This window comes from Trichechus manatus, unplaced genomic scaffold (assembly GCF_000243295.1).
Source record: "Trichechus manatus latirostris isolate Lorelei unplaced genomic scaffold, TriManLat1.0 scaffold00126, whole genome shotgun sequence".
NCBI classification, from domain to species: Eukaryota; Metazoa; Chordata; class Mammalia; order Sirenia; family Trichechidae; genus Trichechus; species Trichechus manatus.
The window spans coordinates 5,722,128-5,738,013 of NW_004444062.1; the positions used below are offsets into that span (position 1 = coordinate 5,722,128).

The 15,886-nt window shown below is 34.8% G+C and overlaps 1 protein-coding gene across 5 annotated transcripts in view; it reads left to right on the forward strand.

Moving 5' to 3' along the window:
- The first annotated feature begins 474 nt into the window (after window positions 1-474).
- TMEM156 (transmembrane protein 156) overlaps window positions 475-15,886 on the forward strand; it is a 52,086-nt gene continuing 36,674 nt past the window's right edge. For 2 of the 5 annotated variants that reach the window (XM_023738952.1, XM_023738951.1), the window contains exon 1: window positions 478-925. In XM_023738952.1, coding sequence (XP_023594720.1) covers window positions 838-925 — 88 coding nt within the window. In that variant the 5' untranslated portion in view covers window positions 478-837. Of the gene's footprint in view, window positions 926-15,886 lie in introns of all 5 variants that reach the window. The other 3 variants (XM_023738950.1, XM_023738948.1, XM_023738949.1) reach the window with 3 other exon arrangements.

The following is a 15,886-nucleotide window of genomic DNA, read 5'->3' on the forward strand; positions in this document are numbered from 1 at the left end:
GCTGGTACCATTCTTTAAAAGCCAGAAAACAAGGCCCATGAAAAGACTGGATAACGATACTTTCTAAGTAAAAATATTTATTTGCACATAGATTTTATTCACCCTGAGTTTGCCCTACCCTTCATTTATATTAGAAGATAAAGTATTTTATTTCACTGGGATTATCGTAATGAAAGATCTTTTTTTGAAACGGTAACTGAAAATGTGGATTCTGTAATGATAATCGCAGTGTTTATAGGTGTAATGATGAGTTCCATTCTACTGCTTGTATGCAGTAAAGTAAAATAGAATCCAAATTTTGCATGTGTCTAGTTTATTCTCACATTTTTAACTGTTTTACTGGTCATAACATTTCTTAGCACCAGAATCCAGCACAGCACCTGGCACTTAAAAAGTCATCAACAATCATTTAGTGAATAAATGAATGAATCCCATCCATACAACCTGGATGTGATTGACAATCAATCCTTTTTTAAATTTTGGTGAGTATATTGTAGGCTAATATTTATTCACACAGATTGCTGAACCTGGGAAAATACCTGCAAAATTAGATACAACAAGACCCCTTTGCTTCTTGGGAGCATTTTATTTGTTTTTCTTATTGAAGAGAGAGTTTGAAAGTGCTTATTACAGAGTAGCTCTCCTAATGGAAAGTGACTCAAAATGAAGAAGTCTCAGTTCAAGGCCTCTTTTTTTTTTTAAACTCTTAGTGAAAAGGAAGTGAATGTGAGGTAAATCACATTAACTTAAAGCACCACAGAGATGAAACTTAAAGCCGGAAGAAACGTATATCATCCGTGTACTGAATGGGAGCGCATTTGTGTCATGTGAATAGACATGACAAAAACGGCCCTTCTTAAACTATTTGTGGCAATAGTAATTACAATTATTTTAATTTTGCCAGAATATTTCAAGACACCAAAAGGTGAGTATGTAATCTATTATTTCCTTTTTTAATTTTTAAGAATAATGTCTGCTAATGATTCTTCTGAAAGTCTTCTATGTCTGAAAAATTACGATGAGATTGCAATTTTGATTGACCGTTACAGACTTCAGTAACCTTATTCATCTTACTTAATTATTGTAGTTTACTTAAAAATGAAAAGAGACATTTAAAATGTGTAGTTTAGATTTGAAACATTGAGTTTATAATCATCTCATCACATGAGTTTGCACTCTGAAACAGTTTCCTTAAAAGCAGTTGTAAATGTGTTTTTACATTCTGTAATCATTCAATAAAATGACATTTATTATATTAAAAAGTGCTTGAATTCCCTCCATCATCACAATTTCACACAAATAACTTACTGCCACTTTTTGAAAAGTAAGAGTATTTAGATATCTTCAAAATACAGTTAAAATAAGACAGGTGCAACTTTAAGCAGATGTGTGTGTGTCTGTCTGTGTGTTGATGACTAGAGAAGGATGGGACAAAATTAACTCTGTGAATATTTCCAGAGGATTGTGATATGACTGTTGAAACTTAGGTTAGGAAAGCAAGTGGATGCAAATTTAAACTTTTTATATATTAATAAAAGATTTGAAAATGTATTCATATGATTGTTTGGATGGTAATTGTGCTCCCTAGCATTTAATAGTAAGAAAAAGTAAAAAAGAAACTGGTGTGTCTTATCATTAAAAAGTTATCAATGAATTTCATTAAAATCTAGATAAAAAATTATATTTGATGACTTGCTACAATGATTATTTAATATTACAAATACATGAGCTAAGTAGATAGATAAAAATATTTTTTGCTAATTGTATTTGATGACATATTGCCATGATTATTTAATGTTGCATATGCATGATTTTAAGTAGCCAGATAAAAATATTTTCTTCTAAGCAAACACTATGATTATGCAATTTTGTGAATGATTGTATTTTTCAAATTTCTCTTGATTTGATGGCATCATGTTGGTTAGATAAAGCAACTTCAGCATGTACTCTTAATGCCTGACTTCACTGAGTGAAAATGTTATGAAAATTTAGAATTAGAATAAAGGTAACCTATTTCAATGTTGAAACTTGTACATAAGATAAACAGGCTGAGAGTAAGGTCATAAACTAGTTACTTAAGGTAGGTCATATAGATGACTGACAACAATAGATCTCCAACTACAACAACAAATCATCTCCAAAATTTAGCTTGGATTTAATAAAAACTGTGTAGTAAGCTTAAAAAAAGGTTTAGTAAACTCTTTGCTAAGTATTGGTTAGTGTTTTATGAGAACTAGTGACTATAAGAGCATGTTAAAGTTTTTCTTTTTGAGGCTGAGGTTTCTCAAAGTAGGAAGTGTGGTCTTTGGGGTAGTTGTGGGCAGAAAGAAGACAGTTGAAATAAAGACATGTATAAGAGCACACCTTTGGGAGCTTTAGTGCCCCTTCTATTTGTGGGTAGAAGCAAGAGCTTTTATGAAGCCCTCTTTAGTCAAACTTCATTGGCCTAAAGTAATGTGTCAGTTCTCCTTAATCTTGTCAATAATCAGCCACCATAGCGATTTTTGTTCTCTTGGTTTCATAACTGATTACATCAGCTTCCAACACTCCATTTCCTGCCTCCCTCAAACTTAAAATAGCTGCTTGTTTCCCTTTTCCTGGTCCATGAATAGAATAGATATTTCCTCAAACTCTTTTTAGATTTATTTGGGGATTTTGTTTCAAAGAAATCCTAGTTAGGGCCAACAAACAAAAAAGTTTGAAAACCCCTGTCTTATTCTGATGTTACTTAGTGGTAAAAGGAATCATGCTCAAAAGCCACCATAAATGGAAAGTTGATTATTAGGCAAAATGTTTTATTCATGCAATAGTGTAATAATAATGCTTCCCATTTTTATAATGGTTTATGGATCACCAGGAACATGTTCATATAACTTCATTTAATACAGTCCTATATTGATTAAACTATGGAGACTTGACCATATTTGTGTGCTTTTTTGTTAACAGTTTTTGATCACGGTAATAGTTGGTCTATTACATGAGTTGACTTGTCAACCTATGTATTTCATAAAATAAAAACCTGGAAAAATTATTTAGATGATAAGCTAAGAGTGTTCTAGAAATGCTAAAATTAACCTGGAGATTCCCCTGTCTAGTCTTATACCCTCTCTATCAGAAACTTGTGTCTTTTTTTAAAAAATTATTTTTCTCTTGTGTTCTGTTCACTCTAATTTCTAAGATAAATACTATAAAATGATTTTACTTATAAATTATTCACTGATGCAGTCTTTAACATGTCAAATGAATTCAAAAAGAATCTTAATGAGGAATAATGTATTCACGAGGTTTAATAGATTTTATTTCAAAATAATAAATCCTCTGAAGGCCTAGGTTAAAAATAGAGCACTGTTTGATCATTTTTCATCAAGAATGTATCTGAGTCTCTGAATAATCATTAGGGGGAATATTCAAATATCACAATTACACAGTGTAAGCTATTAGACTAACTTTCCAAAAGAAGAAGGACTCCAACAAATTCTTCAACCATATTTGAGACTTCTAATGAGTTTGCATTGGCTATGCACTAGGCAAGATATACTATTCTACAGCAGTGTTTTTAACCTTTCAGCTTATTTGAAAGACAGTTTATTCTAAGACACAATAATTAATATAATGAACTGATATATTACAAGTAGATAATGAAGATATAAAGGGGAATGGATATATTTTGAATAAGAGCTTCTTGCAGTTAAGGGTGCTGGGTTGCTCCCAAACAAGGAACTTTGCCAACCTGCTTCTGTTGGACTTAAATTTTAAGAGAGATCTGTTTTTTTCTCATATAAAGCTCAGTGATCATTTGTTTATTCTTTCACTCATCTAGAGTGCCTACTGTGCGCTAAGAACTCTGCCAAAAAACCTGGGGATACAAACATAAAAAAGTTAATTCCTTCTTTAATGAGTTTTCAGTCCAAGGGGAAGACTGACGGACAAAAAATTAAATACAGTACAGTAATGATTTAAAAAACCACCAGTTGCTTTCAAGTTGACCTGACTCGTGGCGACTTCGTGTGTTTCAGAGTAAAACTGTGCTCCATAGTGTTTTCAGTGGCTGATTTTCCAGAAGTAGATCACCAGGACTTTCTTTCAAGGTGCCTCTGGGTGTACATGAATCTCCCGCCTTTTGCTTAGTGATGGAGGAGGGACTGTAATTGCTAAAATAGTTATATAAAAAGGTGTAATGGGGATGTAATAGTTGCTTCTGGGCCTGGCTGCCATTTTAGTTTGCAAAGAGAAATAAGAACTGTTAGAGTTTGAATGATCACTTAATATTCCTCCTTACCTGCTTGTGCAAACTCTGAGAGAAGCAATTACTATTGATTTTCAAATAAAATTTCCTCATATTAATATCTTAACGTTTCCTGAAACCAGAAATTGTAGTGACTAATACAAGTGTACTTCCAAGGATCTATGGTGATGTGGGACAGGAATAGCACAGATGAAAACACCTCAAACCTAATTTTATTTAGCTGTTTTGACTTCCTCACATACTTTTAAGAGCCAAACTGACATAAACTATGTTTACCAGCTTTTATTTCTCCTTCCATTTCACACTTGCTGATGGAAATGGGAGTGTAGTGAGCAGTGAAATTAAAGAAAACAATGAATAAAGGATAAAGGAACTTCAAGCACTTACAAATTATAGGATAAACCCTTAAATATATAAGCATATATACACTCACTTATGTCTGTGTTATACAGAATAGCATATCAAATGTAACTGCAATTAATTTGCCTAAAGTGTTATCCTAGCTCTCAAAAACGATCACTTTATTTTCTTTTTGTTAACTGGATCATTAATGATATAATCATAGTCCTCAATGAGGTTTGGAATATAGTCTTTTAATGACTATTTTAATTTTAAAAATTTAACAAATACTCATATGTACACTTGCCAGGTACTATGTCAAATGCTTTTACAAATAATAGCACATTTTAACTCATATTAAGTATTTTAACCCTGGTGAGGCATCTTTTTCAAGAGAGGCTGTTCTGAAAATCTTTGGAAACAAAGAATAAAACTAGATGGATAAAGCTATTTTGTTATAAGACTTTACTTCTTATTGAATTTCCTGAATCGTTATGGTTTTAACATGGCTAATGATTTGACACAATATTTTTATTTATATATATTTTAGACAATATGTTCTGGGAAAAGTACTGCTGAATATGATACTTTTTCATTACTTTGGCAGAACTGGCCTCACGCTCTCATCAGTTATGTTAGAATGCCAACAACCCTCCTTTGGAATTCCTTTTAACTGCGTATCTCATTACTTTAGTGGATAAATGCTCTCAGTATATATTTATTGTTTTTATAGAGAAAAATGACTTTCTCTAAGACATTAACATGTCGTTTTATCTTTCTGTTACTACTCCCTCTCTTATCTCCATAGCATTTATTACCTATATAATTTGCTTATTATGTATATTTTTTATTATGACATCCCCAACTAGAATACAACTACATGAATATGAAGGTTTTATCTGCTTTGTTTACTGATGTGTTGTTTCAATCACTTAGGACAGTACTTGTCACATTAGGAGGCACTCAATGAGTATTTGTTGATTGAGTGAATTTTCTGAGTTCATATTGTGTTGTTGTTAGGTGCAATCGAGTCAATTTTAACTCATACCATCCCATGTGACAGAGTAGAACTGCTCCATAGGGTTTCCTAGGCTATAATATTTACAGAAGCAGATTGCCAGGCCTTTCTCTTGCAATGCAGCTGGGTAGGTCTGAACCGCCAACCTTTTGGTTAGCAGCCGATGCTTAACCATTGTGCCACCAGGGCTCCTTAGTCATATCGTGAAAGGGTATAGAAAGGAAATGTTTTTGAAGGAAGTGTTTTTTTTATCTGATCCTCACAATCATCTTGTGATTTAGGCAGGCCAGATATTATTATCCATATCTTACATTTTTGAAACATAAAATGTCATCCTAAACCTAGAACTGTTAGGCTGTGCAGTCTGTGAAATTTATTTCACAGAATGTTTTACTTAAAAGACATATGTCTCGTTATCTTGACTCATTTTCCTTCCATTTTCTTTATCCCTGGGGAGTTTTATAATGTGCCTTTACTTCCCTTGTTGTGACAAGTAAGACGAGCGGTCTCTTTCTTATGTCCCAAACCTGCCTTTCAAATACTGTTACAATAAAAGTTACCCCAGACTCTGTCCTCACCCCCTGCCCCTCAGCAAACACTCTGTCTTCCTAAAATATTCTATGAATAAATCTGTATTTTCTCTAGATTCCCTTCCTCCCAAACTGGTTAATACCATGGATGCATCGCTTATACGCAACAGGAAACGTTTTTCTTCCTTTCCCACTCAATACTACCAGAGAAGTTTTAACTATTGGACCCAAAATGGAAATATAATTGCTTGAGTTTTGCTATGGAAATTGATACTATTTTTGAGCCTGTGCCAATTGTTAGAGACACCGTGACCCAAGGAAAACAGCATACTTCCTCAATGTCTCTTTAAATTCAGCAGTTAAACCATAAGCTGTTCCCTATTCTGACAGCTGACATTTCAAAATTGCTGAATTATGCTACAGAATATTCAATAATGATGAAAGAGCTTTAGAAACAATTGGTTATTTTTTTGAGGTATAATTTACATATAATAAAATAGAAAGATCTTAAGTGTTTAGTCTCATGAATTTTGACAATTGTTTGTGCTGGTGTTCAAGATATAGAAGATTTCTATCACCCCCAAAAAGATTCCTCTTGCCCTTTCCAGTCAAATATCCTCCCATCCCTAAGGCAACTTTCTGAGTAGTGTTGTCTCTTCTTATACTTCATATAAATTATATCATCAAACAGTGTTTATTTTTTAGCTTAACATAAGGTTTTTGAGATTCATCCCCGTGTTGCTTGTATCAATACTTCCTTTTTTAAACTGCTAAGTAGTTCTTTGTGTAAATACACCACAATTTGTATATTCATTCATTGAGTTGTCTTTAGTTTTTGGTTGTTATAAATAAAGCAGTTATGAACTTTCTTGCATAAGTCTTTGTGTGAAAATATGTTTTCATTTTTATTGGAAAACTAGTATCAGCGGATCCCTGGTAGCGCAGTGGTTAAACACTCGGCTGCTAAGGTTTGAACCCACCAGCCAGGTCTGCGTGAGAAAGATATGGCAGTCTACTTCTGTAAAGATTTACAGTATTGGAAACTCTATGGGACAGTTCTACTCTGTCCTATAGGGTCTCTATGAGTCAGAATCGTCTTGACAGGAATGGTTTTGGTTTTTTTATCTAGTAGTGGGATGGCTGGGTATATTTAATTTTATAAGAATCTGCCAAACACTTCTCCAAAGTGATTGTACTGGCTATGTTTCCAGTGGCAAAAATTTCTTATTTTCTCTAGTTTATAGTTAATATACTGAAACAATAACACTTAGAATACATGCAGTCTGAAATAATTCCTGCTTTTTCCAAAGGTGCCTGACAACTAATAAGCAGAGAAATAGCCTAGGTATTGAGAAATTATAATTTAACATAAGGGAGTTTCTGGAGCTCTTATTATGTGTCAAACAATGAAGATTTTATTATAAATTCTCACTTAGTTTTAAAGGTCAACAGATAGTTGAGACTTCTGTTTTTTGTCAGTCATACCCTGAAAAACACTCCTGATACAAAACATCTAAATTGTGAGCTAAAACATACTAAAAAGTTTTAAAAATCAGTACCTGATCTGGTAAGAAAATAAAAAAAAAAAAAACTCCTCAGAAGTTAAAAATGACTAGAAATTACAAATCCAGATGGGCAAGGGTCGCTATGAGTCAGAATCTACTCCACAGCAATGGGTTTGGTTTTTTTTTTTTTTTTTTTGAAGCAAGCTTGAGCAAATTGGTTGCCTCAGGAGCATCCGACCAATTCCTGATGGCCTGGGGTCTCAGTTTCATTGAGCCATATATGGTAGAAAAGAGAGAAAAGCTTAGACTGGGACACTGAAAGGGGGCATACTCCATGAAAAGGTAATCTAAGAAAAACTCCTGTCTGGTTGTGAGGAAACTTGCCTGTCTTCACCTTGGCTGTGGGTGGAGCAGAGAAAAAGTCTTTCATGAGAGTTCGTAAAAGCACACACACAGAAAATCCCATTGCTGTCAAGTCAGTTCCAACTCATGGAGACCCATGTGTTACAGAGTAGAACTTGCTCCATAGGGTTTTCTTGGCTAAACTGATCATAATTTGGATACTGGAAGTCATTACCTGTGAGAATGAAAAGCCCATCCAATAGTTTAATTTGAAGTATGTTGCTTTAATGGTACCAATAGACACAAAGCAGAGACAAATGCCAATCCTCTCTGGAGGAAAACACCTTCAGATCAGGTGTCAAATAATTTCCCAAATAAAATTCCACGGAAAATGAGCCACTATTAAAAATGATAAAAAACATGAAAACTCAACTGATAAGAGACAACAAAACAACAAACAACAGAATCAGATCTTTAAAGAATTCAGATACTGGAATCGTAAGCTACAAAATATAAAAGAAGTATATTTAATATGGTTCAATAAATAAAAGAGAATATTAAAAGTATGACTAAGAAACAAGACTTAAAAATAACCAGGCAGTTGAGCATTGTGCTCTTTTAAAGAACCACCTGTATGGTATCAAATTGAGAACAGCAACTCAAAAGGTTAGATAAGAAGCTTAGGGGCAGTGAGTTTATGTTACTGGGGGAGAAACAATTCTAAAAAAGAGGATGAGAATGGTTGCACAACTTGAAGATTGTAAGCAAAATTGTTGAATTGGGTATATGTTTTGCTATGTATAGTTTCAACAACAACAAAATAAAATAAATTATTAAAAAAATAACCAGGCAAATTTGAAAAAGAACCAACTAGAACTTTTATTGTGAAAATATAATAGTTTAGAAACACAAGGAATAAATAAACAGATTAGAGACAACTGAACGATGAATTAACTGGAATATAGATCTAAAGAAATTACCTAGAATACAGCACAGAGATCCAAAGGAACAGAAAATATGAAACAGAGCTCAGGAGACACAAAGAACAAAGGGTGGTCCTTCTAACCAAAGCTGCAGAAATTGAGAAGAGGCAGAATGGAGGAAGGGCAAGATTTGAAGAGATAATGGCTGAGAATTTACAGAGCCAATGAAAGAAATTCTCAGATTTAGAAAACCCAAGAGAATAAATAAAAAGAAAAAACTCCGTGGAACATGAAAAAATAAAGAAATTTTAAAAACAATCAGTGATTGCACGATTTTACATTTCTACCAGTAATGCATGAGAGTTCCAGTTCATACAGCATTATTCATAATAGCAAAAATAGAAACAAAACAAATGTTAACTGTCAGAAGAATGAATGAGTAAATTTTTATATATCATTCAAAAGTATATAACAAGTAATTAACTATAGCTACATGCATCAACATGACTGAAACATATTAAGCAAAAACTACGAAAAATCACCATCAAGAAGAAAACAAAACCCAAATTACAAATGAATAATACAGTAATTTTATATATGTAACAAAAGTAGAAAAATGAAACAATATGTTATTTAGGAATACATACATTCTGGTAAGTTTATAAGATAACAAAACCCCAAACCAAACCCGTTGCCATTGAGTCAATTCCGACTCATAGCGACTTTATAGGACAGAGTAGAACTGCCCCATAGGGTTGTAAGATGAGAGAATGATAAATACAAAATTCACCATAGTGGTTCATCTCTGGGAAAGAAAGAGGGTTGTAGAGATGGGAAGTGATAGAGTGCTTCAAAGATGTTGGTAACATCCTGTTTCTTAAGCTGGTTGATAGGTTTGTGGGTGTGTTAGCCGAATAGGGTCCGTGCCCTGGAGCAGTTCAGACAATGAAACACACTCCAAGTTAGAAAGAGTGAGAAAGTTTTAATTTAGGAAGTAAACACCACTGGGGATCCAACAGCAACACCGGCTGTCTCTATGGAGTCCCAAAAGGCATTTTTACATTACAGCTTATATATGATTTTTACAAAGGTTAGAAGTGTTGTTATTCACTCCAAGATAATTACAAGAGATTCTTTATCATTCTAAAGAGATAAGGAACATTTACTTATCAGGCTAAAGATATACCTCTCTGACATCTGGGCTCTAATCTTCCTGTGGGGGATCCTATGTCATAAAACAAAGTAGTTAGCAAAGGTAAGTGAAAACAAAGCCATTAACAAAGGTATGCAAAAAGGGAGAAGGCAAAGAAAAAAGAAAAAAAAAAACTTATAGGTTCATCATGGCGTTATGTCAAGCCCTCAGTTGCCCATTTTGAAAAGGAGAAAACATGCTGAATAAGGTCACAGGTGTTTGTTTTATTTTTATTGTTCTTTAAATGGCACATATCCATTTTATATATGTTTATGTATAATATAGTTTTATAATAAAAATTTAAAAAGAAAATAGTGATAGTTGATATTTCTTTACTCTTACTCTTTTTTGTTCTTTGAAAAGAGAAAATAATTGACTTGGGCATTTGTCCTATACTGTACTGTGTTTTCCTAATTCTATTTAGTATTCTATATACTTCCTCTGAGAGGTTGCAGTCTTAGTGCTGGAGTAATTATGGAATGCATTTCCCAGTCAGGGAGTGAGAATTTAGATGTCTGACTCCCAGCAAAATTAATGGCAGTAGTTAAATTCATAAATCCTTGTTTATGGAGATGAGAATATAGCCCACCCGGTGACAAAAATGATTGAGTAGAATTTATTTATTTCTAAAAATGATATTGGAGTGGATGTGTCCTCTATTTATTTCTTTTCCAATTGAATTATTTAAAACTGAGATTTAAAAACCATCATAAAATGATCTTATAGCCAAATATAAAGGATAGTCATTAATTCTAGAAAGCCCAGATGGTCACTTATTGAATAAGAAGACTGCAATATTGACCATATAAATTTATCCATCTCCCTTCTAAGTCATATCATAGGAATATAAATTCAAGGAGCTGAGAATTTCATAAGATGAAAAGTGTCAGTGAGGAAATGGAATGATGGCAAAAATAAGTTTTTCATGTGTTTTTGTAATATAAAAAAGCTATCGATTATAGAGTTCCTTTGGATGGTATATTTTCATATTTTTCCTGGGACATTATTACTGGAGGCAATCTTTTTTTATTACAGTTACAATTTGATTATAAATATATTAAGACATTATAAAATCATATATGTGGGTAACATTTCATGTGTCCCCCCCCCAAAAAAAAACCCTTAACAGCAATTCAAGTACGAATTTTTTTATAGCTGGAAATTAAATCTGAATTACTACAGAAGTAATTTCAAATACAGAGGAGTGGTAATTTATCATTAAATAATTTAAAATATAACATTGTTGTTAGGTGCAGTTGAGTCAGTTCTGACTCATAACAACCCTATGTACAACAGAACGAAACACTGCCTGGTCCTGTGCAATCCTCATGATCGTTGTTATGCTTGAGCCCATTGTTGCAGCCATTGTGTCAATCCATCTTCCTGTTTTTTGATGACCCTCTACTTTACCAAGCATAATGTCCTTCTTTAGGGATTGGTCCCTCCTGAGACAGACCAAAGTATGTGAGAGGAAGTCTCGCCATCCTCTCTTCTAAGAAGCATTCTGGCTGTACTTTGTCCAAGACAGAAGTGTTTGTTCCTTTGGCAGTCCATGGTATATTCAATAAAAATAAAATACTCACCAGTAATTAAACACTTACGGAATTACAATTAAGGTACAAATTAGATAAATTTAAAAAAATGCTTTGTGATAGGCAGGGCCAAGATGGTGGAGTACTCAGACGCTTCTGGTGGTTCCTCTTATAAGACCCAAAAAAGCAAGTGAATAGATTATATATGACAATCTAGGAACCCTGAACATCAAAGGCAAAGTTGAAGAATTGGACTGAGTGGCAGGGGGACGGAGAGATGGTTCAGAAACAGCGAGGAGTTACCAGACCTGACCTGGTGGGAGCCGGCGCCCTGCAGGCCAGATCGGTTGGTGTGTGCAGTGAGGCAAGCAGTAGTGTTTGAGACAAGTTTTCCATGTCGGAGAGACTGAGTGCTGGAGAGTCTGCTTAGGCTTCCAGAGCCAGTGAAAACTGGCACTCAATTGGCAAAGATAAGTACATGCATTTAAGCTACCTTGCAGATCAAAAAACATCCTGTTTGGGAAGAACCTCTCTCTCATTTACCTGGTCTGCACCAGAACCTGGGCCAGCTTCAGCAATTGCTGCATCCCCTGGGCTGGAAGTAAGGACCTGTCACACGTCCCGAGCCATTCTCCCAGCTTTGGAGAGGAAAAAATTAACTGACAGGAGAAAATAATCTGCCAGCTCCCCTAAGCTAGGAACTCAGGACAGGCACAGCTCCTTTGCCTAGGCACAGGCATAAGGGGTCCACAGACTCTGAATGTCTTTCACCCTTGCATAGACCTGTGTGGGCCCATTTCAACAGCATAGGCCCTTATTACTACAGTAAAACAGGGTATATACCTGAAGCCTAACTTCACGGTACCAGCTATATGGTGGAGTGGCAGGTTTGTGACTTTTGACCCTGCTCTGCCCATTAAGTAGGGTCCTCACCTATCCATATCAGGGGTCTGAGGACTGGTGACTCCACCCACACCACATAGCTACCCGTGACAGGGGGCCAAGAATAAGTGATGCCTCCAGGTCCTTACAGTCAACAGCATTGGGTGCCCATAATCTGACTGCAAAACCCACCCACCTATGCACTCCAGGGAACAGGGACACGCTTACCTTTTAGACACTCAGGGGCAGCAGTCAGCCTCCTGCCTTACTCAGCATGTGACCCCCTACTGCAGCCAGATACCTGTGCCTAGTCTATTCTCCCCTGCCCGTCTAGGACTGTACATGAGAGCCTGCACTACACACTTGGTGACTGACTGTCTGGACACCTGAGCTGAACCCATACAAGAAAAGTAAACAGACTACCGGGCTCACATACCTAGTAACAGATCTAACCACTTGGTGACAGGACGTTAGAGCTTCAAAGGTGCCAATAATCAAACTAGCTCAAGAGAGCAGCCTCTTTGGGCATATCAAAACAAAACAAAACAAGAAGCTAGGACACAGTAAGCAAACATAAAATAAGTAAATATGATAACTTATTGATGGCTCAAAGACACCAGTCAATATCAATTCACAAAGAGGCAGACCATGACAACTTCAGCAAGCTCCCAAAACAAAGAATCAAGAAATTTTCTGGAGGAAGAGAACTTCTTGGAATTACCGGAGACAGAATACTAAAGATTAATATACAGAACTCAGAGAACAGGAAGGAGATCAGGCAAAACGCAGAACCAGCCAAGGAACACACAGACAAAGCAACAGAGGAACTTAAGAAGATTATAGAAGAGCATAATGACAAATTTAACAGGCTGAAAGAATCCATAGAGAGACAGTAAACAGAAATCCAGGAGATTAACAATTAAGATTTCAGAATTAGACAACTCAGTAGAAAGTAATAGGAGCAGAACTGAGGCAATGGAAGTCAGAATTAGTGAGATTGAAGATAAAGTGCTTGACACCAACTTATATGAGGAAAAAACAGATAAAAGAATTTAAAAAAATAAAGAAACTCTAAGAATTATGTGGGATTCTATCAAGAGGAATAACCTACAAGTGATTGGAGCACCAGAACTGGGGGATAACAGAAAATACAGAGAGAATTGTTGAAGATTTGTTGGCAGACAACTTCCCTGATATCATGAAAGATGAGAATATATCTACCCAAGATGCTCATTGAACCCCACACAAGGTAGATGCTCATTGAACCCCACACAAAAGAAAGTCACCAAGACATATTATAATCAAACTTGCCAAAACCAAAAATAAAGAGAGAATTTTAAGAGTGGTTAGGGATAAACGAAAAGTCATCTACAAAGGAGAGTCAATAAGAATAAACAGAAACTATGCAGTTAGGAAAGCAATGGGATGACATATATAAAGCATTGAAGGAAAAAAACTTCCAGCCAAGAATTATATATCCAGCAAAAATGTCTCTCAAATATGATGGTGAAATCAGGGCATTTCCAGATAAATAGAAGTTAAGGGAATTTGTAGAAACCAAACCAAAATTACAAGAAATACTAAAGGAAGTCCTCCGGTTAGAAAATCAATAACATCAGATAACAACACAAGACTAGAACACAGGACAGAGCAACCAGATATAAACCCAGATAGAGAAGTCACAAAAATAAATCAAAGCTAAAATGCTGAAAATAGGGAAACAGAGACGTCAATGTGTAAAAGACGACAGGATTAAAACAAAAAACAGGACTAAAATGGAATCATAGATCTTCCATATGAAGAGAAAGTCAAGGAGATATAAAAAATAACAGATTGGTTTAAACTTAGAGAAATTGGGGTAAATATTAAGGTAACCACAAGTGAAACTAACAATCCTACACACCAAAATAAAAAGCAAGAAAAACATAATGACTCAGCAAATACAAAATCAACAACAATGAAAAAGATGAAAAGAAAATACATAAAGAAAAACGACACAGCAAAGAAAATTAAGTGGAACAAAGAATCTGTGAACAACACACACACACAAAAAACATCAAAATGACAACACTAAACTCATACCTATCAATAATTATGCTGAATGTAAATGGACTAAATGCACCAATAAAGAGACAGAGAGTGGCAGAATGGATAAAGAAAAAACATGATCCATCTATATGTGCCTACAAGAGACACACCTTAGGCTTAAAGACACAAACTAAAGCTCAAAGGATGGAAAAAAAATATATCAAGCAAACAATACTGAAAAAAGAGCAGGAGTGACAATATTAACCTCTGACAAAATAGACTTTACAGTGAAATCCATCACAAAGGATAAGGAAGAACACTATAAAATGATTAAAGGGTCAACCGAAATTTATTAACTGTAATAAATATTTAAGCACCCAATGACAGGGCTCCAAAATACATAAAACGAACTCTAATAGCATTGAAAAGAGAGATAGACAGCTCCACAATAATAATAGGAGACTTCAACACACCACTTTCGGTGAAGGACAGAACATCCAGAAAGAAACTCAATAAAGACAAGGAAGATTTAAATGCCACAATCAACCAAATTGATCAGATGGACATACACCAAAAACTGCACCCAACAGCAGCCAACTATACTTTCTTTTCCAACACACATGGAACATTCTCCAGAATAGACCACATATTAAGCCATAAAGCAAGCCTTAACAGAATCCAAAACATTGAAATATTACAAAGCATCTTTTCAGACCATAAAGCCATAAAAGTGGAAATCGATAACAGAAAAAGCAAGGAAAAAAATCAAACACATGGAAACTGAACGATACCTTGCTCAAAACCTACGGGGTTATTGAAGAAATTAAGGATGGAATAAAGAAATTCAGAATCAAATGGGAATGAAAATGCATCCTACCAGAACCTTTGGGACACAGCAAAAGCAGTGCTCAGAGGTCAGTTTATAGCAATAAATGCACACATCCAAAAGAAGAAAGGGCCAAAATCAAAACATTAACCCTACAACTGAAACAAGTAGAAAGAGAGCAGCAAAGGAAGCCCTCAGGCGCCAGAAGAAAGGAAATCATAAGAATTAGAGCAGAATTAACTGAAATAGAGAATAGAAAAACAATTGAAAGAGTCAACAAGACCAAAAGCTGGTTCTTTGAAAAGATCAACAAAATTGATAAAGCATTGGCCAAACTGAAAAAAGAGAGGAAGCAAATAACCTGTATAAGAAATGAGATGGGGGATATCACAACAGTCCCAACTGAAATTAAAAGAATCATGACAATATACTATGAAAAATTGTACTCTAACAAATTTGAAAACCTAGAGGAAATGGACAAATTTCTAGAAACTCACTACCTACCTAAACTAACACAAACAGA